The 24550-nt window shown below is 30.8% G+C and overlaps 1 protein-coding gene across 1 annotated transcript in view; it reads left to right on the forward strand.

Annotated features, from left to right (window-relative positions):
- Positions 1-10139: 10139 nt before the first annotated feature.
- Positions 10140-24550, forward strand: part of LOC123293879 (whirlin) — a 43766-nt gene continuing 29355 nt past the window's right edge. Inside the window, exons 1-10 of the mRNA XM_044874858.1 lie at positions 10140-10383; positions 11108-11596; positions 12635-12765; positions 17577-17930; positions 18620-19006; positions 19704-19841; positions 19925-20002; positions 21255-21340; positions 21509-21680; positions 22214-22330. Of these exons, the coding sequence (XP_044730793.1) occupies positions 10140-10383; positions 11108-11596; positions 12635-12765; positions 17577-17930; positions 18620-19006; positions 19704-19841; positions 19925-20002; positions 21255-21340; positions 21509-21680; positions 22214-22330 (2196 nt within the window). The remainder of the gene's footprint in view (positions 10384-11107; positions 11597-12634; positions 12766-17576; positions 17931-18619; positions 19007-19703; positions 19842-19924; positions 20003-21254; positions 21341-21508; positions 21681-22213; positions 22331-24550) is intronic.

The following is a 24550-nucleotide window of genomic DNA, read 5'->3' on the forward strand; positions in this document are numbered from 1 at the left end:
TTAGGTATGAAAATTCTCATAGAAGAAAAATTAGTTGGGCATTTTTAACATTTCGGAAATGACTATCAAGTACCACGCCTGGCCGTAGACTAATTGTTGTTAGGATTTTTTTTTTGCAAAGCAATGTGTCAATGTGTGTAATGAAAAAGCTTCACCTACGTCGTCTATACGTTCTTCATTTCGATTCTGTCTTCTTTTTGTATTTAGTTAGTAACTTGACTACAATCATTATTGTATTTGTTATAAAAATCACAGTTGGAAAATTGGAAAAACAACTGAGTTCTGTATGTTACATTAACAAAACACATACTGTGCTGTTTATAATTTATTTTCCATTTTCAATCGAGACAAATCAATATTTTACAATCGATAAAAATTTATTTGGTTTGTCATTTTCTTCTTTTGATTAAATACTGTGACTTAATTACCGGGAAGCGTAAAAGAATAGTAGCTATAGTAAGTAAGAAAAGCAAAAAACGTCAATTTCATTTTCGTGAATAGTTTGTGAAAGCAATTCTTAAAATAACTTCTAGCACGGTCTTTTCCAGTATCAAGGTTTGTCACTATGTTCCTAAATATCAGATATTTGTTCTCGAGCATTGGGAGGATTATATCTCATATCTAAATTTCATCTCTAAATTGTGCTGGCTTTTCTGGCTGGCATAGTTTCTCTTTCAGTTTTTGCTTACAATTCAGTAGTGGCTTGGTTCTGAGTCGGTTTTATCTCTTTTTGTATGATTTCTTCGAGAACGCCTTTAAGTTATTTGATTGGTGGTTTCATTAATCATATAATCTCCACCATACACGGCCTTTTTCCGCATTTAGGTATCCGTTATCTATATCCGTGATAGGTATCCTTATTTTAACAGTATCCGTGTTAAATTCACAATTCGGTTAATAGTGATAAAAATGATTCCAAATTTGTTACTCAGGAATTTTGGGGGTCGCTGAACAAGAATGTCGTGACAGAATTGGTATCCGAGGTACTTGGTGCCCAGGGTGATGGCTATCCTCGTTGTTTTCTGTTGTTTTCGGGAAATTCGTTATGTATCAGTCCAAAGTCGTTACTCGGGGGTTTTGGTGTCGCTGAACACGAACATCGCGACAGAATCAGTCTCCGAGTTATCTGGTGCAAATTTTTTCGAGACATTCGTGTTCAAATTCCCAAAAACCCCCGGGTAACGAGTTTGCATATTTTTAATTTCTTATAAATCAATTTAGGTCACAAAGTTTCCTGAAGTTCTAACGAATCGAATGCACAAAAGCGCATTCAAATCCGTCTTACTGTTCAAATTTTCCGAGCTTTAGCCATTTTTAGTGTTTCGTTTCCGCGACTAATATTTTAAATAAAGACTTTTCGTTGTAAAATTGATATCACACTGCATCTTTCTCTTGGCAATCTATGGCTACATTATATTCTTCTCAAGTATAACATGTGAAATCTACTCGGACCATTAATTTACGTACTACAAAAATAATTTAATTTCCCTAACACTTCATAAATTATAAATAAAATTACATAATATGTATCTATTATTGTTTTTCACAGTTTTTCACACAATGATATAATCATTTTTCTTTTGAATTTATACATTTTATATACATGTCATATAATTTAAAACAATAAAGTAGGTATATTCAAAAGAGATAAAAATGAGGGAGTGCAGAAGGGAGAAATTTTATCGGGTTTTTTTATTTTTAGTTTTTTTTATTTAAATATTTTATGAAATAGGCTTTTAAAAATTTAATCATATATTCTTTTGTACCTACTCATTGTATTGCATCTTTTACTCTTGTGCATGATGAGTATCATATCATACTTTTAAGTGTCTTTTCTTTTATTATATGAATATAATACTTTTCGTCCTTGTAACGATCAATTCACACGATAATCTTATAATCGTTTCGAACAATTTTTCTTTCAAAAATACTGTCAAAGTCAAGTTACTCGAATTACAAACTCGAATTTTTTGCAATCGGAGGTTGAAAATTAGAAAATCTATAAATAAGAAGATTAAATTTATGTAGCGTAGCAAGAAAAGTTCAAAAAATGTGGATAATTAAAAAAATTGTTCATTTTTCTAATATAATATACAACATTATAACTTTTGTTTGAAACTTTTTTTCATAGACCAGGATCTCTTTTAGTAGCATCCCATATTCAAAGACACAATTTTCTATGATTGTTCAATGTACTTGGCAGATAAAATCAAAGTCTTAATTTATTTTAAATAAAATATCCATCATATTATTATTCAAAGTATTAACAAAAAAGCCAAGAAGTGTCGTGGGACACCCGGTAGGAACTATATTCCTTTCGTAATTTGGTACATTATAAATGTAGCGCTTATTATTTTTATTTACTAGATATTTTTCTGAGAATTTAAGAAGTCAAATACTTGTTTGATTCTTTAAATAATTTAATTTTATAGCTACTTTTACTTTTTACTGTATGAAATAATTGTAGTACTTATTAGTTTAAAACCGACATACTTCTGATTTAGTAGTCAACCCAATATGTGACGAACATTACGTTTGGTTTGATTTGATAAAAATTGCATTGTACTACTTTTTAATTATCTCTGTTTTCTTTAACTTCATATAACTTTCACAACTCAATTTTTTAAAATGGTAAAACATAAAATTTTTTCAAAATTAATGGCGACCTGAATCGATTGAAAAAGTTTTAGTTTTCTAGGTAATCTAGTTGTCTGTTTTGGATGTCTGTTGCAGTTTTTTTGGTTTTAACTCCCAATCAGTGAACAAATATCGTGCGATAAGGAACATAGTTCCAAAAATTATATGTAATGGTGATCTATTTTTATAAATTACCAACCACGATACCGTGTGAATAGATACTGCAGTTTTAAAAAATATATGCTCTTAAAACAAGTCTTTAAATTGACAAGTTTAATGTTTTAGAAAAATGTTCTGCATTGAAATATTATCTTTCTTATTATATTATTTGTCTTTACAATTTTTATATAAAACTCTATGCTTCAAATAAGTATATATACTAAAAGCTTCAGGGTAGAGTTCGCGAAATACGTACTGCATAAGTTTATGAATTTTAGATCTGCATTACACATTTTAAGAATGTTCCCAGGGAAGGACCCAAAAAGTACATTTTCTTAGGATTATCTTTAAATCGTGTATATGGATTCTCATTAATATCCTTTATAAGTAGGTAAATTTTTGAATACCCTTTACGGTGCTAAAATTATAGATTTAAGCTGTTAAAGTTTGTATTTTTAACATACAAATCCTTTTATTTTAGTGTTTCTAAAGGGAGGGTTTATTGTGTCACAAGGGAAACTTTCTTAGGATTAATTTGGAAAACTCGTATTCATTAGTTAAGAACATGACAAATATTTTTCTATAAAGAAAATTATTACATGAAGAACTTATTATACCATGTATATGAAATATACCAAGGTATACTAAGTTTAGTCCCAAGTTTGTAACGCTTAAAAATGTTGATACTATGAACAAAATTTTGGTATAGGTGTTCTTAATTACACATAATTAGTCAATTTCCGATTGTCTGCCTGTCTGTCGTCTGTCGTCTGTCTGTCATCGCGATTACTCAAAAACGAGAACAGATATCAAGCTTTTTTCTATTCTGTCACACATAAATAATTTGTGTTATAAATCTTGACTTGCTGGAATAGACAAGAGAACAACTTGCTGGAATAGGCAGTTACGAAATTTAAACCCACAAAAATTCATTCACCTTGAAAAAACGAAATTTCAAAATAAGTTTCCATGGTTAAAATGAAAGCCTTGATCCAAAAATCAGTTCATGCAACAATTTTAAGAGGTCAAATACCTTCGTATTCGTTGTGTATATCCTATCATAATGCAATGTATTTGATGGTCGGTATATATATGAAAATAGTTTCAACGTCATACTTTAAAAATGTGCTGTTTTAGAAAAAAAAAATGTCATTTTCGTGATTGGTATATTCAATTTGATTAAAAACAGCTTTTTATCATGAAAAATAGCTAAAAGCTCTTTTTGGTTAGCTTGTGAAGATTGATTTCCGTTGTTTTCGGTTTTCGTTAAATAGTTGACCAAAAGCTAAAAATAATAAATTTGCTAAGCTTTGTTAAAAGTGACCCTAATTTTACCATAAACAAGTGAAAATATACAATTGACTGAGTTAATTGTTAAAATACCACGTATAGACAGTGTTGATCAACAAACGATTGCGCCATGTAAGTAAAGAAAGATAGTCACTCTTAGATGGTCACAGTCATGTATATTTATCATACTATATAATGCTCTAACCTTATTTGCGCCTTCACGGATAAAAAGTGATGTTTACGAAAAAATATTTCATATAAAAGCTACGGTATAAATGGTTACAAGACCTTGACCTACGTTACTCATTTGCGAACTTCATTTTGTACGTCCTGAGCACACTATTTCAGCCTGATATCTCTTTTCGTTTTTAAATTATCGTGATCACAGACAGATATTCAGGCGGACAACCGGAAATGGATTTTTTGAACACCTATCCCAAAATTTGTTCGTAGCATCAATATTTTTAAGCGTTACAAACTTGGGACTAAACTTATTATACCTTGTTATATTTCATATATACATGGTATAAAAAGTCAATTCTAACGCATGGCCTATAAAATATAAGTTCGGTACATGTTCGCTAAACCTTAAAAAAAATTCGTGAAGAAGCAAAGTAAAATTTATTTATTTAATCGGTTTTCTTTAAGAATAAAATATTGTGTAAGGTGAAACCTTATAAATGTAAGCTCTTTGTAAAAACATGCTTTCAGCTCAAGGTTACTATGAAAAAAAAATTTAATACTGATGATTAATCAAAAGATTTTCAAATCTGTTTGAATTAAAATCGCCATTTAAGTTCTTTAATTAGCTTTGAAATAATTTCTAAATAGATTTTTTTCTCTGCTATAAAAAGCTTTCTGTATTTCGACGTTAAATTACTATTCTCGTATTTCGCTTATTAATAGACTTCGCAAGATATGCTTTAAACTTTGAAAAACGGATGTACAAAGAATTCGTAAATTATCGAAGGTCGATAAATCGAATGTATCTAATCTAGTTAGATGCATGTTCATTATATAGTTGCCCACGAAGAAACGATCAAACTAAAAGGACATATTTCTTGATTAATTTTAAGGTAAATTTAAGGTGATTGGATGCAGAGTTTCTGAGATATCGCAATATTTGGATCGATTTTAGTCCGTATCTCAAAAACCATTCGACCAGTCAGCAAATGCACCCGATTTTTGCACAAAATTACCTTATACAGTAGAACCTCGATAAGTTAAAGTCCAAGGGAAACACAAAATATTTTAAGTTATAGAGGTTTTAAGTTATTAAGGGTCTATGTTAGGTAAAGGTTAATATAGAGGTATGTACATGTTTCTATGTACCCTAGTTAATATACAGGTATGTATATGTTTCTATGTAGTTACTGAGGGCCTATACAGAGATTATTTATTTAAGCTATAGAGGTTGCGTATTTTAAGTTATAGAGGTTTTGGGCTCTGATGGGAAGGGAACATAGTATTTTTTGAAGTAACAGAGGTTTTTATGTTACCGAGGTTTAAGTTATCGAGATTCTACTGTATACTGAGTTTTATCGAAATTGGAGATAAAAAAAATTCTCGATTTTTTTGCAATTTTTTTAAGGGGTACCCCTTTGAAAAAATCGACAAAAATGCAAAAAAAATTTTGTTGTTGGAATTGGATGAAACTCGGTGAATGGGGCAATTTTGATGCAAAAAGTATAAAAATCAGGTTACTTTAATGATTGGACCTATATAAAGTTACAATGTCAGCGAGTATCATGGGCAAAACTTCATTTTCAAAAAATTCCTATCCCCTAGGCAACTCCTATTTCCATTACCATCTCTGTATGGTTAATATCATCCTCAATATTCTCGAAACATTCTATATCAAATGTATTATTCATAAGATAAAACCGACCTTAAATATGTAGTAATCATAAACCACATCAAAGAGACCTATCTACAGAATAACGAATGTATCTACAAGCGGGCAACAAAATATTGAGGGGTGTAATATATATTAGAAGGTGTAGTACCTAGAATCAAAATTACTTCGAAATAATACAATATCACAATGTCAATTGTCAAAAATTTTAATGTTAAATAATAAACCTGTATGGTAAATCATGTTGAAATTCAACAAAAATTCGTATTTAGTGCTCTTTAATACTCCAAGATATTTTTTACTATAAGTGAACAGTGCCAATTTTGCATATACAAACCATTTCCGGTAAAATTAAACAAAGACAACCATATTTTAATATAAAATTATATCTCTTAAACGGTACGGTAAAAAACTCTCTTAACGTAGTGAGGGATTTATGATCTTTTGAATTTTAATAAAAACAAGTTAAAATAAACAATTGACTGAGTAAATTGTTGAAATATCATGTATAGACATTGATGATTACGCAAACGTTTTTTTTTTACGTCATGTAATTAAAGAAAGATAGTCACTTTTAGTGGTTTAGTCACTGTGGGGTCACACATACATAACTGATATCGATCGTGTCCAAAGATAGACAGACAGACAACCGAAAATAGACTTATTAAGTGATTTTATGAACACCTATACCAAAAGTTTTTTCGTAGCATCAATATTTTTAAGCGTTACAAACTTGGAACTAAACTTAGTATACCTTGATATATTTCATATATAAATGGTATATAAAGTAGTTAACTGTGATCCTGCTATACTACCTTAATATCAATATATGCCAAGGAACACAAAATGACACAAGATACATTTGACTCCAGGTACTACACCTTACCCTAGGAACAAAATATCTGATCAATGACATTTAATTCCATAAATTCAATGTATGCCTGAAGTTCGTACGATATTAAAAAAAACCATGCTCATACATTAAATAGGTCAAGGGCAGGTCATATGAATGGAGTTGTAAAGTAAATATGGGGCACGCTCAGCTCTATAATATAGAATGTGAGTTTAAATGCCATCAGTAACAGATAACGACTTCGTGAACACTTAGACTATATAGTATACATAACCTATATAATAATAATATATCCGTTCTTATCCCGATATCTATCCTTGTTCAATCTCTGGGAATGTTTTTATAAATAGAAATGTGATAGTATCACATAAAACAGGATACAGGCATACATTCTCATACAATTCCTCTTTCGTATCAGTGAACATTGTGTATATTAAATTCAAAGATGTTTGTTAAACCTGGATAATTAACAATTGAACTCTCACTAAGGAATGTTGTTGAGAAAAACTTTAGTATCAAGTTTAGCGGAATCAACCGTTTATTTTATTTTGTTGAAAACGCAGTGGTTTTTACATTTAAGCGCGGCAAAGTGGATGGATATGAAGCTAGGAGCCATATAAAAATGGAACTGTCTGGCATAACATATCAGCTACAACTCTTTCAGTTATCGATAAGAACTTAGCTCAAAAATTTGAGTCAAGATCATGTCGCTTATATTAGGACTACTAATGATACGCATCTGCGATACACTTTTTCCGTTTGAAATAAGCGATTGAAGAAAATAAATACATCCATGATTATATGAATTTTATCAAGTATATACCTATTCAAAGGTATAAACCAAACATTACGAATGATACTTTACCTACTTTATTTATTTGATATATAAATAGTTTTGGTTTTCATCTCAAATAAATAGGAGTTTTTTTAGTCAATGGAGATGAAAAATATTTTTAAATCAAATGTTTTGTTGCTGTTTCATGTAAATGTTACTTTATACGGAACCTGTGTAAACATAGTCAAACATAATAATGGACTATGTTTATACATGGTATATTTTTAAATGTTTGATTGGATCAGAGATATTTGCACTATGTGCTAGATTGCTACCTTATTCTTCTACACTATTATCTTAAGCTCTTTAAACTTCCTCTCCGCCTTGCGCTTTGTGGTTTCCAAATCTAGCTGATGTTAGGCAATATAGCATGTGTGTTTCTACCATCTAGGCATATACATATCTGTAGTATGACAGAATACATCCGTTTAGTAATGCATCTAAGCGAGAGGTATTATATATATGAGTTGTAAGACTACAGATACGATACGACAGATCTTCTGTTGTATGCATGCAGAGAGTAGGAGTTTTGTTGCATACTTACTAGTTATCGGTAACTAAAAAACTACCACTCTCCAAGCGTCTTCCAACTAATGTTCAATACATGTATATAATACCTCTCGCTTAGATGCATTACTAAATGGATGTATTCTGTCATACTACAGATATGTATATGCCTAGATGGTAGAAACACACATGGTATATATAATTTATTTCTGCTTTGTATCATCTGTTTTCTACCACAATTCCTCATAGAAATCCTCATTCAGACAACTGATAATGAATATAAATCAAACCATTCTAGTCAAACTAATTTAGTGGCATCTCAAAGTTGGTAGTAGTTCAACAAATGCAGTTCCCAATTAATTTATAACTTCTGCCATTCTTCCTAAATTCTAACCTATTCTATCTCTTAATCTAGGAGGAAGTTAGGTTTTTTTTAGCGAAAATGAATGCAGCCCAATAAATTTGTCATTACTAGATGAATAATATCTAAATATTGTTAGAAATCTGACATTAGTTGGTTAAGTATCAGAATATTTAGTTAGAAGTCCAAATTTCGTGTTTCGATCGATTTATGCGTGTGAAAAAAAAATATGATAATTTAATGGTCTTGCAAGCTTCAAAGTACAGCTAGTGCTTAATAAATTAACGTTAATGTAGATTTCAGTACCAAAGAAAACTAATTTTAATACAAAAAATGTTGAGCGAGGTTAGAAGAGGAGATTGGGTTTCATCTTGAAAATCTATAAATTCTTTTATATTTTTCATCTTTCATACCTCGAATGGTACAACGTTTCTAGGTATCGTTCGGTTGAATTCTATATACATTATACAACATGTGCTAGTATAATAAACCATTATTTATGCAAGTCATAAAAACAAAATATATGGATATATTCAGGCCAATCTCAAGACATTTCTATTATATTTTTATTACAATCGGTTGGCAGGTAACCCAAGTCGTACTCATGGCTATAACTTTTTTTCTGCTGATACATTACGTTTGTACTAGATGTACTAAAATTATTCGACTGGATATTTTCTTTCTTAGATTTTTGCCGAAAAAAAATTTGTATGTTCTCCCTCCATAGTAGATTTTCAATATTTTCATGTTAGAAATGTACTGTTTTCTAAGCATATCTAAGGTTTATATGTGGCTATTGGCCTCTGTTCATAGAACTGAGGAATTCAAAAGTCATTCAAAACTTATCCAATTTATAGCTTCGTATTACTGACCCTCAAAGCCCTCACTTAAAAGACTGATGTCCATACCATTGTCGTAAATTAAATCTCCATTTGCCTCTCTTAAAAACTTTATTATTTTACTGATATTCATTTTAACCAACTTTTCCATTTTAAAAACTTTCGACCTAACATTTCAGAGTATCGACATAACATACGATCACTATTTTCCCTACTTGAAAAGTGAGAGTGATCAGAATTGGTTCTCTCTATGATTTAAAAGTTGAACCTTATGAGCTTTGTCACTATCCGCTAATATCTGCCATATATCCTCTTACTTTTCTGTATAATTTCGTCGATATCGCCAAACAGTCTTTTGCCATGCCTAACATTGCCAGTTAGTCGAAGAAATAAATTGGTTGGAAACCTATTTTCTATGTTTCGCTCAACATTAAATAGAAGTTTAAGCTACATTTTAATTTGCTTTAGACAACTTTGACACTTTTTAATTTTCACGCACTAGACAAACTTGTTAGCACATTCTGTAAAAACTTATACTATTTATTTATAGAACACAAAATTAAATTTTAAAGGAAACTCATGTTTTGTCGAAATTATTCGTTTTTGTAATAAATTTCCCGGAAAATTTTTATAACCTTATACTTTCGCTAATTAAAAAAAAAAAACAGTACAATGTACAACCTACCTAGTTTCACAAAAACAATCGTAATAAATTTTTTATGTACAATCAATAAAATCAAACGAACGTCTTGAAAAACATGTTTTTCTTCTTTTACAGCAGACAACGTGACAATCAGATAACAATGCGGATGGGTGACGATTATACCTCCGAATTAACAGAATTTGGAGGTGGTGGCACATACTTGGGTGGACCTACACGTTGGGGGTCCGTTCAAGGTGGACACACATGGAATAGAACAACACCACAGCATACGTCACGTTTTCAACCGTCATCAAATAGTTATGAAGCCGAAGATATATTGTATGGTGGGGATCGATATACCGGGATATCAAGGCCACGATCAGGATTGTATTATTCACCACCAGGTGAAAATTTTTATGATAATTTTATAATTAAAAGCTGTGGATGGGTGTTATAGGATAAGAAGTACAAAATCTCGAACCTCATTATATCCAAATACAAAAATCGGCTATGCTCTGTCAAAAAAGTTAACAAAAATTAAAAATAGAAACGTTCCACTTAACGCGGCATAGTTATTTCAGCGTTTTTTTTCAGTTTCCGAAATACGTGTTTGAAATACATGTTTAAAATATATTTCGGAAACTAAAAAAAAAAAAAAACAAGACAAACCCAAACTTGATAAATACAATGCTTGAAGTGTAATCTGATTTAGTCAGCTGCTGTAAGCAATATGGTTAATAGAACTCGCTCATTTTAGACATATTATTATAAACAGAACTACGAAAAAAAATTTATCCGTTTTTTAAAGAATGTACCTATGCCAATCATAAAAAATTAATTCGACTAAACCTCCTAAGTATTCAGAAGTAACTAGCATTTCAAAGTTGTTTGTTTCATTCTAGACACCTTAGTTACAGCAAAGTGCGAATGACCCGATTAGAAATAATAAGGAATATTTGGTGTTAAGAGAATAACACAAGCATACATCAGAATCCGATCTCTCAAATTTCTTGAAACTTATTTGCCTGATCTAACGAATAAAAATTTACAAATTTAGATGTTCTCTTCGGACAATAGGATCTAATTAAGTAGTAGTATTTCGCTAAATATGGTCATACACTTCAACAGGTACGTCGTACACGATTGTTGAAAGTTCCGGTGGTTCAACGACAGTTGGACCAGAAGCACCACGTCATCATACACGCGAATACACAAATACACATCAATACAACCAAAGTAGTAAGATGACACCTCGAGGTACCTATTTAGGAGCAACTAATACTACTGGTACGGGAGCAGCCACAACTAGTAATAGTCGAACATCAACGCTAACAACCTCTAATAATATCAATAAAAAACGACCAATTAGTCCGGAACAAGTACTACGATTGTTTGGTAACAATGGACATGTCAATACTGGTATCGAAAAGTCAACATCACATGCGAATAGTCGAAGATCACCTGCTAGTTCTCCAGCATCCACAACGCATCATAATTCAACACGATATCAACCACCAAGCATACATGAATTATCTACACGAACGGTCACTATGACGAGAGATCCACCAGATGGGACACATGGGTTTGGAATATGTGTTAAAGGTGGGAAAGATGCTGGTAAGTTTCTCTTAATGTTAGAAAAGACAGCTCTAAATTAATAAAATCACAAAGAATCCTCTGGGTCAAGTCTAGTAGCATTATGTATTCAGTCAAAACCTTGCCCATGTAGAAAATAGTGTCGCCAGCACCAACCCTTTTTTTTGTTATCTAAGTGCTTGCTTAAAAGATCTCGAAATCTTGGACTGATAAAACTTATGTTGCAACTTCTATTTCACCAAGTCCCTTAGTCCTTGATTTAATTGAATTCAAAGCTACATTATTCTGGAAGGAATTGATTATCGACTGTAAGTCCGACCCGACATAAAATTAGGTTGGATCGATTCGTTTGTGGCTCGTAGTTACTAAACGAATCTTAGAGAGTGTTCTTAGCCATGTTTTAAGAAAATCTACTCATTCGTTTCAAGATCATCACCTCTTTTCCAGATGTTATCGGGTACGAAACACTATACTCCCATTTGAAACAGAGCTAAAAACATCCTCGATCCAATTACCTTTAAAAAAAATCGTTTCATCCGTTTAAGAGCTACGATGCCACAGACAGACAAACAGATATACAGTCACGTTAAACTTATAACACTCCTCTGTTAAGTCGGGGGTTAGATCAAGTTAAAGAGCCTCCATTTTCTGCTTTTTAAAAGCTTCTGACAGTAAAAAGTATGAAAATGGAAAGTGAACGCTCACAAAATTAGTCAAATAAGATTAAGGGCATGGAACAAGTGAAAACGAATTTTCAATATGTAATCCACACGGTTCACTTGCAGGTTTCTCCTAATTTCAATCAACAGAGAATAGCTTTTCAGCCCCGTTCAAGGCGGAAGCATGAAAATGAAGCATACTTATGTTATTTATTACGTTCTTATAAACAATGTCATTACAGAAGATTAATAAAATTTCAAACTATATATTATGTTTCACGAGTTTATGACGTCAAGTGACGTCATTGTTATATTATAAAAAAGTTTTCCACTGTGTCTTAAAATAAAATAAGTAAATATCTACTACCCCAATATTAAATATTTATAAATTTATTTATAGGTGTCGGTGTATATATATCACGTGTTGAAGAGGGCAGTGTTGCAGAACGAGCGGGATTACGACCGGGTGATTCAATACTTGAAGTGAATGGTACACCTTTTACAGCAATATCACATGAAGAAGCACTTAAGGTTATTGAAGTGTTTATGATTTTCTCACTTTTATACAATTTATTATCATTTTTAAACCTCACAATTTTCTGTTTTCTATATCTTATATTTTATATAATATTAGTTTAATACCTTCTTTTAAGTTTCTTTTATATATTTTTCTTTATCCTTCCTTACTATATCACCAAACACTTAACCTCATTTTACAATAATTATTAACTGTCCTATTTTTCTGACAAAATCGTTTCTTCTTTAAAACGTCTCTATCAGATAATATTTATTATATATAACATTTAAAAGATGACATTTAAAACGAAAAATATATAGAACAAAGTCTTAACAAAGTAAACCTACTTGAATAAATGCCATATTGTATTGACAATGTTTTGAAACATCCTATATTTTTATACTGAGTATTGATTAAATATTGAAAGTGTAAATATTTTCAAAAACTGTAATACTGCATCTATATTTCGTGTTTCAAATGCTTTTCGAGCATTTTAAATTAAAAAGAAATAATTTATTTATATGATCTTGATTGATTTTAATAGCAAATAATTTCTTAGACTCAATTCTAAGCGACCAGATTATTTTTCTTTTCTAAGATTGGTGAAACTTTTCTGCTTTTTGAAAGGAAGTAAACATGTCTGAATAAATGCCATATTTAGTTTTCCGGACAGGACACTTTTAATTGAATATACAGTGCAACCTTAATATAACGAACCTCAATATAACGAATTCCTCGATTTAACAAATTTTTCGCAATCCCCTTGAATTGTCCATAAGAGTCAATATAAAATATATCTCTACATTACGAATATTTTTTGCGAACAGTCTCTTTATAACGAATTTTCAACTATAATAAAAATTTTAAATACCTCTAAATAACGAAATTCGTCAATTCAAAACCTTTATATAACGTATAAAGTCCCACCAATATATGACAGTTAGTATGCTCCATAGTATGTAATTCATGTCGCGAGAGGTTCCGACACTTTTTTCCTCTTTATAACGAATTTTAGACCAACTTAACCTCAATATTACGAACCTCAGTTTAATGAATTACTTGATATAACGAATATTTACTGATTCCCTTCAGATTTGTTATATCGAGGTTGCACTGTATGAGCTTTTGTATCAACACCAACGTGCAAATTCAAAATTAATTTCTAAGAAAAGAGATAAATAGTAATAATACGAAATAAATAATTAGGTATACCATTTTCTTTATATTATCAGGCGAGCGAAGCGAGCCTCTGCTAGGTTAAAATGTAACTTTTTGGTGGTAAACTTTACAAAAAAAATATAAAAGATTTAGACATGAAATGAAATGTTGTAGTTTCATATTTATGTCTAGATGTGTTATCAATCATTATTTTTAGAAAAAATTTCAATAACCATGTCCAAAAATTTCACTCGAATATTTTACGAACCTTCTGTATTTTTTATGGCCGGTATAATAGTATATGATTATTAACTTATAAAACAATTTAACAAAAACTGATTTGTAAACTTGGTAATTTATTCATTTGCGTGTTGTGAAAATATTTCCATAAAAGTAAAAACCCATAAACATTTCCGATTTCCTTCCAAGACAACATAAAATATTAAAATTTATATATTCACTGGTCTAATAAAATAAAACCAACAAACGATCCTATTGATTTATACATAGTATAATACCAGACGTATGGGTTGATTCAACCAACATACTTATATATATAAATAATCACTTTATTATTTTTAATATAATATTAGTTTTAGTAAATGAGTTTTTATATTATAATACCATGATAATGAAGTATTAAAAAAAAAAATTATCTAATCGATATAAGGAGAAAAAAGTAATCAGACAAGAGTGAAACAAGTCCTTATCGTTTAAGGTTCATTTGTTTTGGAAATAATTTAGATCTTATTCAAAAAGAAATTCATTTAGATTGCATTCCAGTTACGTGTGTCCACATAAAAGTAGAACGTGGTAAAAAGCCCTGGTTTGGCCTATGGCGGTAAATTCTTAACAGAATAAATATTACAAAGAAGATAAGAAGAGATTTTCTTTAGGCGTTCCAACATTCGTACGTGTTATATCGTGGGTTCTGAGGCCAATTTCCTTTGTCGCACACCAATTAAAAAACTAGCGATGGGCTGATGTGGTGTAATAGTCTACCTTAGATGACATATGCATGAAGAAGAAGCATAAATGTCTCCAACTCGGGTAGCCTCGGTAGCCTAAGTTAATCTGTATTCTATTATTACCCAGTGGCGAAATATCCGATCTCGGGTACCCTAGGCAATGCAGTTCTTTGGGGTCCCTAGGCTATGAAAATCAGATCGTGCCTTTTTTTAGTTTTTGTAAATCACCTTGGCGCTTATTTGTGTGTATAAGGGGGAATTTGCCTTTTCCCCTTTTTTTCTTTTTTTAAGTCTTCGTAAATCAACTTGGCGCCCCTTGTGGCGTCTTTCTCGTACAAACTTGTCTTTTTCTCTTTTGATCTTTCCACCGGACCTCTAGATAGTTGATAATCAAGGGCTACAATGCACAATAGTAAAATGTGATAGCCCTATCAACGGAGTTAGATAAAATTTTCTGTATGCTTATTAAAATGAAAGAAATCGAAACAAATATGCCAATGGTGTTTTCTGGGAAAAGATGACCACATTTTTCAAACTTGGTACACTTTTTTAAATATAGTAAAGGCAAAAACTAATAAAATTTACGCCACCCTAAAATTCTTCATTTTTTAGCCCAGAGTATATTAATCCCCATAGATGTAATTACCATACAATTACTTCAGAATGTAAATTACCATCGATTGCACACATGGGGATGAAAGTGTTAATTAGGCATTGATGGTCAGCAATTAGTTCTCAAAATGAACGACACATGTAAAATTTTTGTTTTTATAGAAATAAAAATTATCTAAATCCAAAACGATTATTCAAAAACATTCAACACGGCAAATTTTACTCTCGATAATGTTACACGACAGGTGAATGTCCGATAGTTAACATATCAAGTCACGCAAACCACAATAAAACTTTTCTAATCTTGACTGTAAAATAAAACACCACTTTGATAATATTCAAATTATTCTAAAAATGGTTCCTAATTGACGTCTACAAACCTCTCCAAAAAAAAAGGATAATTAATTTATATAAGGGTTAGACAGACAGACAGACGGAGGACGGTGTACGGCGGATCGATCTCTCTTCAGTAGAAGATGAATGACTACCCACTCAGATAATTAAACACTCGATAGGTGGGACGGACACCAGCAGACGACAGACCGGATATGTACTATTATTCACTTATTAACAACGATAGTGTCGCTTGATTAAATCAGCTTTACGGATTTTTTTTTACTGAATTAAATTAATTAGTTGATTTTTTTAGCCTTAATTAATTTTTTTTTATATTTTTATGTTTTCAATCAAGAAATTTATTTTCTATATGCGACAACCCGTTGGATATTAAACGATACACTTTTGGATTAAAATTTTTGCAGTTGCATTATTATTATAGCTTTAATTTTTTTTTTGCATATACAAACGTCTCAATCGAAATTAAACGAACAAATAATTGTAAGTTTTTTTTCAAATCGGATATTTCTCCTATGTTTATTTTTTTCGATAGAGTTTATATTTTTGTATTCTTTGTGGTACGTAGCGTATAACAATATTCTATTTAGCCTATTTTAAGAGCTACAATCAAGTAAGATACTTGTTAATAGTGTGTCGTGAACATCGAATATTCATGATAGATATAAACATAATAATGGATGTATTGTATACGTTTTCTACGTACACACCTTCACCTAATTTACACCTTCGACAATTTTTTAAATGACTAAATAGGAAATAACTCTATTATATGTTGTCTGACAACCGTGAGATTAATGATAATTGGGTCCGGTCAGCCCCGAAACTACTTTTTAATAACCGGGGTAGGAACTTAATAATGGTACACCCTCTCTCTAACGTTTGAGACAAATAGTTAAAAAAAACACAAATATAATAAATAATGAGTGGCTTTTTTGTGGGAAAATAAAAATTTAATAAATTAGACAACTAACAATCAAGACATTTCCTTAATCTTTAGTACCCGGCAATTTTTTCCTCTCTAATCTTACTACAGGTTTACATGGAGTGCTTTCGAGAAAGAATCTGTTAGCTCATTTTATATTCAATGGTTAGGGTTGCGAGTTCAGAAAGACGTGCCAAACTCACCGTTGAACGCAGATAGGTTTTAATTATATTCAGTTTGCTGAAGCTTTGCTCACAGCTTGCGGATATTGTTGGTAATGTACTGTAAGCTACTTCTTAAAGCTATACTAACATTAATAAACTATTGCTGCAAGTCATGATAGCATCTTCAAGTTCTTCGCCTAGACCCGGGGTGTTAGATTCGATCATATTTGCTATCACCACCTCATAACCTTGCCGGATTTTTCTTTGGAGCAAATGGGGCTTTTAAAACCTTTGAAAAGTATAGCATTTTTTATTTTGTCCGAATTTCGAATATTCTATGACATTGAGAAGTTTAAATTTGACCACACTTTTGAGGGAAACAAAAAGCAATTCCATAAAATAGAATTAGAGCTTTTACTAAAGGGAGTTGCGATATGGAGAACAGTTAAAAGCACAATCTCAATCAGACCTTTCAGAGGAAGTTTTTTAAGAATCTTGACGCTTTTTTAAAATTTTACCAAAAAAACAAACCAATTTTCCTTTCTTTCTATTTAATTTCTATTCTTTTTTTCTTTCATAAATATCGCCCCATTTTCATAAAAAGATTACACTTTATAATTAAGCACGAGTAGTATGTGTTTCAGATGTTAAAATCCTGTCGTAAACTAAGTATGACAGTGAGATCACCTACCTTACCCGGTGCCGCAACATTAGGTTCATCTAGTTTACCAGGTAATTTTATTGTACGGCAAACGTGCTCGTGGATGGATCGTCAAGGTCGACCTGTTTCACCACCATTGGAATATCAACGAATACGACCGTGGCGAAATCAACAGACGCCTGGTACGACGGGAACAGGAGCGATACGACGTGTGGATTTATGTATTGAACCTGGTCAAAGTTTAGGTTTAATGATACGTGGTGGTGTTGAATATAATTTAGGTATTTTTATTACTGGTGTTGATAAGGATTCTGTAGCAGATCGTGCTGGTCTTTTAGTAAGTATATCAATTCACTTCACTCTTTATTTTCCGTAAATATACATATTCAACTATTATCAGAATAAGTAGTCCAAATATTAAGAGTGATAAAGATAGCTAGCTAGATTTTAACCTTGAATCAATCAGTAAGGCTTTGTCTAACCAGTAATGTTCATCTAGCATGTTTATTATGCTGTTAGCCAAGTTATACGTTGACCCAATCAAGATTGTAATAAATTATTTAGCAAGACATCCTCTTGTTCCGAACCATAATATGTGTGTTAATTGCCTAACTTTAAGATATTCTCCGATTAACTGTATATCACTTCATTCATGTAGGCGCTGTGAAAGGCATCATAATACTCTGTTATATTTTGACGTATCATTATTAATCGTAATTCTAAATAGGACTCCAGAACTTATACGGAATACAATTTATTTTTGCCTGTTAATACTTTATGCAATTCTAGTTTTTTTAGCAAACGTTTAACTTGTCCTTATACATAACGTCTTTTGTGATTCGCTACCTCTCAATTTATTGTTTAGTTTAGTTTAACCCCGATGCGAAACATATATTAATATACAAGACTGCAGTAGTCTGTAATAATATAATCCATTAACTTCAGAAATTTACAAAATTTCTGATATTCTTCATTGGTCAAGTAGCTCCCAATACTATTTGTTAATTTTCCAACTTTCTTTTGCAGATAGGAGATCAAATATTAGAAGTAAATGGTCAAAGTTTCTTAGATGTAACACATGATGAAGCTGTGAATCAATTAAAATTCCATAAACGTATGTCGTTGGTGGTACGTGATGTTGGCAAAGTGCCACATTCATGTACATCATATGATCGTGGTGGAGGAGGTGCTGAAATATGGGATAATCAAACGGGTAGTTTATTTCCACCATCATTAACAAGTGGTCGGAAACGAAATGCTACGTTGCAAATGGTCGAAGAAAAAGCTCGTTGTGTGCTTCCAAAAAGTGATTTTCCAACATTATGTTATTATACAGATGAATATATTTGTAGAAGAATGACTGTTGATGCATTTGTTGCTGTCATGTTAGAACTTTTAAATACTCCCGAAAAGGTGAGTTTCACAAGAACCATAATAAAAATAATAATAATATAGCCCTAATTTAGTACACTTGTTGGGCAAAGATCTACCTCAATGAAACCCATGAGTTTCTGATTTTATAATTAGTAGACCATTAAAATTTCCTCCAAGCACTGGGTTTTCGTTATATCACTTCAATGTTGGAAATTCCGTCAAAACTAACTACAGTCACCACATAGTCTTATATAAATAAACTTTCAAAATTATTCAAGAACTATCAGTTTTCTCCTGAAGATCGCAATGAACCTATAATTATCTGAAAATCTCCTTAGAGTCAAAACTCAAATACGATCTTGGAATCTTCAAGATACGTTTCAAAGCTTTACTATTTTCTCGATTTCATTTATTTCTACGCCCTCTTCAAATATTTTTGTGTGAATGTTTTGTCTTAGATAATTCTCATTAGATGTCCAAATATAGTATATAGGATTGAATTTCTGCATCCTGCTCAAGTTATCAGAAGGTTTGACTTTGATGAAATTTCTTCTTAAGTTATAGGATTTACCTAAGATGTCATTGTCTATTCGGAGAAAAACGTAAGGTAGAAGTTCTTTATGGCGTATTATTAAAGTACTTCAGGAATAATTTTTCTATAAATTCGCAGCAAATTGTATTTTAAAGATGGTAAAATTGAAAGCTTAATAAAAGTTAATATATCTTTTTTTTCCAGTATACTCTTTTGACTGAATTACGAGAAATAATCTTACCAGAGGATCGTGTCCGATTCGATGAATTAGTCTATCGACGCGAACAAGACCCTCGATCAAGAGATATTCATAAAGACTATGATATACGTCATTCATCAAGGGTAAGTTTTAATTTTTGTAAGTAAAATATTGAATGCTTTGTTTTCAAACTACTCCAATTCGAAAAATTTTACCTCCTATTTAGAGAAAAACTGGTGGTATGTCCTTGGAGAATAGTCATTCAATGTTAATGTCCAGTTTGCATGACATTGGATCCGGTCCGGTAAGTGTTTTGTAAAACAATATAATTAAATTTACTTATTACTTAATAAATTTTACTTAAAACAATTATTGTAATTTGTTTTTAATTAATTCGTTCACTTATTACTTATTACACTTATTTATTATTAACCAGTTACTTACTATTTACACCAAACACACTCTTAAAAATCCTTTCACAAATTATTAATTATTCTCTACATGTAATTTATCCTTGCTTTTAATTACTAAAAAAAGTATGGCTCGTCTTTATTTAGAGTTTTTTCTTATTACTAGTGCATTTGATTGCTAATTAAGCCGTCGCCATCTTTGTAGATAACTATCAATTGTTTTTTATTAAAAATTACGCATGCTCGAATGTTAATGCGCGCGTTATCTAAATATTGACGAGTACTGAAAGAAAATTGTTTTGTTATTTTTTGGCATGAATTTTTTTTACGTGGTGACAGAACTTGCGGGTGCTACGGTAGAATTTAAAATTAAACTTTTCAAATAAAATTTTGTTGGTAAAAGACAGCGAATTCTTATAAGGTGCAAAAAACGTTCAGTTTTTTTGGATTTCAGAATTTGCTACTTTTATAAATAGTTTGTTATGTGGAATGTGTTTTGTCTCCTTTTATTTAAGTACACTTTTAATAATTGCATTTGAGTTTTTCACTTTTGTACTGTTCTTTCAAATTTTTAAGTAATTTTAAGGAATTAATGAAAGAATTAAAATCTGTTTCTTTTAGTTTTACAAAGATTTTCAATAAATTTTAAATTTTAATTCTTTGATTAAATGTAAAAATTAAAATTTTATATATTTTTAAATTTTAAGAGTAAAATATATCCTGTTTTCTGTCTTTGTTCTTATTAATCGTTTTTAGAAAGTAATTTTTTGTAATGAGATATTTTCTAAAAGGATTTCATTGAAAAGTAGATCAAAATTTTAGAAAATGTTTCATAAAAGTATTTATTTGTCTTTTTTATAAATAAAAATTTTATTGTATTTACTTCTAAGCTGGCTAAAAATTATTTCTAGCTTAAATTAGTAGACATGCGCACAGTATTATACTATATTTCTTCTTATACGGCTATATTAACTGTAGAACTATTGTAAAAATAATAGGAACAGCAAATTATTCAAAAATTAGGCAATTAAAATAACGTTTAAGTAATAAAAATTGCCTAAGACTCATAATTTACTGTTCAATGAAGAATTTTTAGTGAAGAAAAATAACGCGAAGGCAAAGACAATTGATAGGAGATAATTACAGGATTATGGTACCAACGAAAATGAAGACTATCGTTCACCGAGTGAGGATTCTGGTCTTGGATTGGCCATGGCAGACAGAACCTCTAGGTGAGAATTTCAAAATCTACTTCAACTTCAAGCAGATAACAACGAATTTTCACATCAAATACATAACTTTACGTTAAACGTTAGTTAATAGCGTTTTCTAAAACGTTTAACGTAGAGTAAAAAATTAGATTTTATGAAAAAATCTTGATAGACTTGGATTTATCTTAGGGGTCCTCGTCGACCGGCTAGTGCGACTCCCGGTTGTGAAGCTTGGTATGGATCAAGTAGTACAGCGCCCGGAGGGGTTATTCAACCCTCTGGGCCACCGATACATCATCGTTCATCACCTCCTGCGATTACTAACACATCTGATTTAGATGAAGATACAACTCAAAATCAGGTCAGACTAGTTCACCTCCACAAATCACACTTGGTAGTGAATTTTAATGTTTGCACCAAATTAAAACAAGCAAATCTTTGGCTAAGCCAAATATTTGATCAAAAATATTTCAAAAAAACACAATACACAAAAAATTTTAAACTATATTGGTCGTTAAAAGAGAGAAAAAAATTATTTTTTGAGATATTAATTAGCAGAGCACCATACAAATTCTGTCACTTACGTGTCAAAAACAAAATTTAATATAAAAGCACTTTTTGGAAAATTTTCACCAGAAAAACTAAATTAATAACAAAATTTGCACATTTTTATCAATGTAAATATAATTTTAAATAAAAATTCCAATTTTAGAAAGAGGCACAAAATTCAGTCAAGATGGCTACCGGCAACGACAAAAACACTAATATCAGACTAAATCGAAACAAATTAGTAAACAAAATTTGTTTTCTCCCTAAATGTTTCCCCCTTTTTATAAAAAAAATAATTTTGATACAATTATTTTTGAGATATAAACATTATCAATAAACAATTAGGAATACGGGAGTGGTGATGAGGCTCCAGGAAGAAGAAGCAGACGACATTCAAGTCCTGGTGATAGTCGATCTGGGAGTGCAACGCACTTACATCAACCAGAGTACGACGAAGATACCGTAAGTACTAAACTATACTCTAACAGTCTAACCACTCTAACAGAAACATGAAAATCAAATGTATACATAACCTTTAAACTAAAACTAGAGTGCTGTATATGTAGATAAGGTCATCCGACATTTTGCCTCCAATTTGCTGGAAGGAGACAATATTTTGAGTATGTAAAACCGATAGTATATCCACAGCGTTGGGATTATTGACTTTACATCAAGTAATAGTTACCATGAGAATCTGGAATGCAAGCTAAATCGTTACGCAATTCCGTGACGATCAAAATCCTCAATATGTCTTAATTTAAATACATTCTATATTGTCTCCTCTCATCCAAATGGATGTTGACATAGCTCCTACTAATATAGTACCTTACTAAACCTTTAAAACAATATTGTCATTCTAACTAGAAAATTTAAAAGTTTACTCACGTACTTTAAAATTGTTTTGGTCTTTTAAAAGAAATTAAATTTGAAATTTGAAATTAATGTGCTATTTAAAATTAGATATAGATTGAAGGCGATATTAAAAAATATCTCGTGTGATAGTTTTATTTCCTTCATTTGAAATTTTAAGTTTGTTCTTTTTTATGAATGCAAACTGATATGAACACATTTGGACTTTATTATTGCATCTTACCAGAGCCATGGATGACATCTTAAAATCATGCATTTAATAAGTTAGAGTAGAATAAAATTAATAAAAACGCTAAATTAAAATTGAATAAGAAAAAATCTCTATGGTGGTTTTTTGGAACGGCTAAAAAAAGTACTGAACCCATAATTGTCCTATAAATAACAACATTATCGAAAGTTTTAAAAATGTCAAGTGTTTGTCATTTGTAACAAATGGCTTGAAATTTCGTGACAGTTACGGACTGACCCAAAAGTTGACACGAGATTCTTTTTTATTCATTCATTCGTTAGAGAGTTGTTTGTAGGCCTTAAATGTGATTATGCGTCTTTGAGAAATTGATTGTTTCGCGCCATCATAGAAAATGACTTTTTTGCGTTTTGGCCCATCTCTTGGGTTCTACTCATATTAATAGTTGAAGATTTTGGTGTCGTTGGACTTGTCTACGTTTTATTTTAAAACCCATTTATGTCAAAGTACACGCTAAAAAAAAGTTATTCGTGCTAAAGATAATTTTTTCGTGCATTTCTGTTTGTAACGGTTTGTGTTTCTAACCTAATTTGCGCCCTCACGGGCTGTGATGTTTACGAAAAAATGTTTCAAACAAAAGTTGTTTATTTTTTATAAGGAGCATTTTTTACATTTAAACCTTTGTTCTACCTCTAACGGCTTAAAAGATGGGTCCTACGAATAACTTCTTTTCTATCAATTGAAACGTATACTTTGAAATAAATCGATTTGAAGGTAAAACACAGAAGAGTCCAACGACACCAAAATCATGAAATTTGAATGAATAGAACGCAAGATATGGGTCAAAACCAAAAAAAAGTCATTTTTCAAGTTGGCTACGAAAGGGTTAATTTCGCGAATACGCAGAATCAGATATCCTCCAAGTCTCCAAACAACTCCCCATTGAATGCAAACTTTTGGTTCATCCATCTTCGATTTACGTAACTGCACTGGACTATATTAAAATAAGAACAAACTTAATAATATTATTTAGTGGTCCATTATATTAACTGGTTTAGTTAGATCATTTATTTAAAAAAAAAAAAAAACGAATAAAATAAAAGTAACAAAAACTTTCATTTAAATCTTAACTCATTGAAAATGACTCTCTCTTTCCGGTAATGAGTTTAACAAGATTTGTATATTATTTTTATTTTTTAAATCTAGATTTTAACACACAATCATTTTATTATTTATATAAATTTAGGCAACAAGAAACAACAAACATTACATATTATGAAACAATCATTAATATTTATTTCCGTGTTCAATTTTAATATTTAATCATTTTATTATTTTATTGTTTTCAAAAAACATAACATAAAACAGTCATTGGATGATTGACATTGAATAGGTACATTCTAAATACTACAGTGGCCCTCAAAGTGTGCCATGCGGAACACCAAGATTGCATAAGATAAAACAAATGTTTTACTCAAAATCCCAATAGTTTTCAGACTCAGACCCACTGTTCAATGGCAATAAAAATTGACATTTTCGAAAGTCTAAGCATGATGGTATATCAAGAAAAAAATATAGGTTACTTAAGATCAAAAACTTTTTTTTCTTAAGAAGTAACATACGCA

This window comes from Chrysoperla carnea, chromosome 1 (assembly GCF_905475395.1).
Source record: "Chrysoperla carnea chromosome 1, inChrCarn1.1, whole genome shotgun sequence".
NCBI classification, from domain to species: Eukaryota; Metazoa; Arthropoda; class Insecta; order Neuroptera; family Chrysopidae; genus Chrysoperla; species Chrysoperla carnea.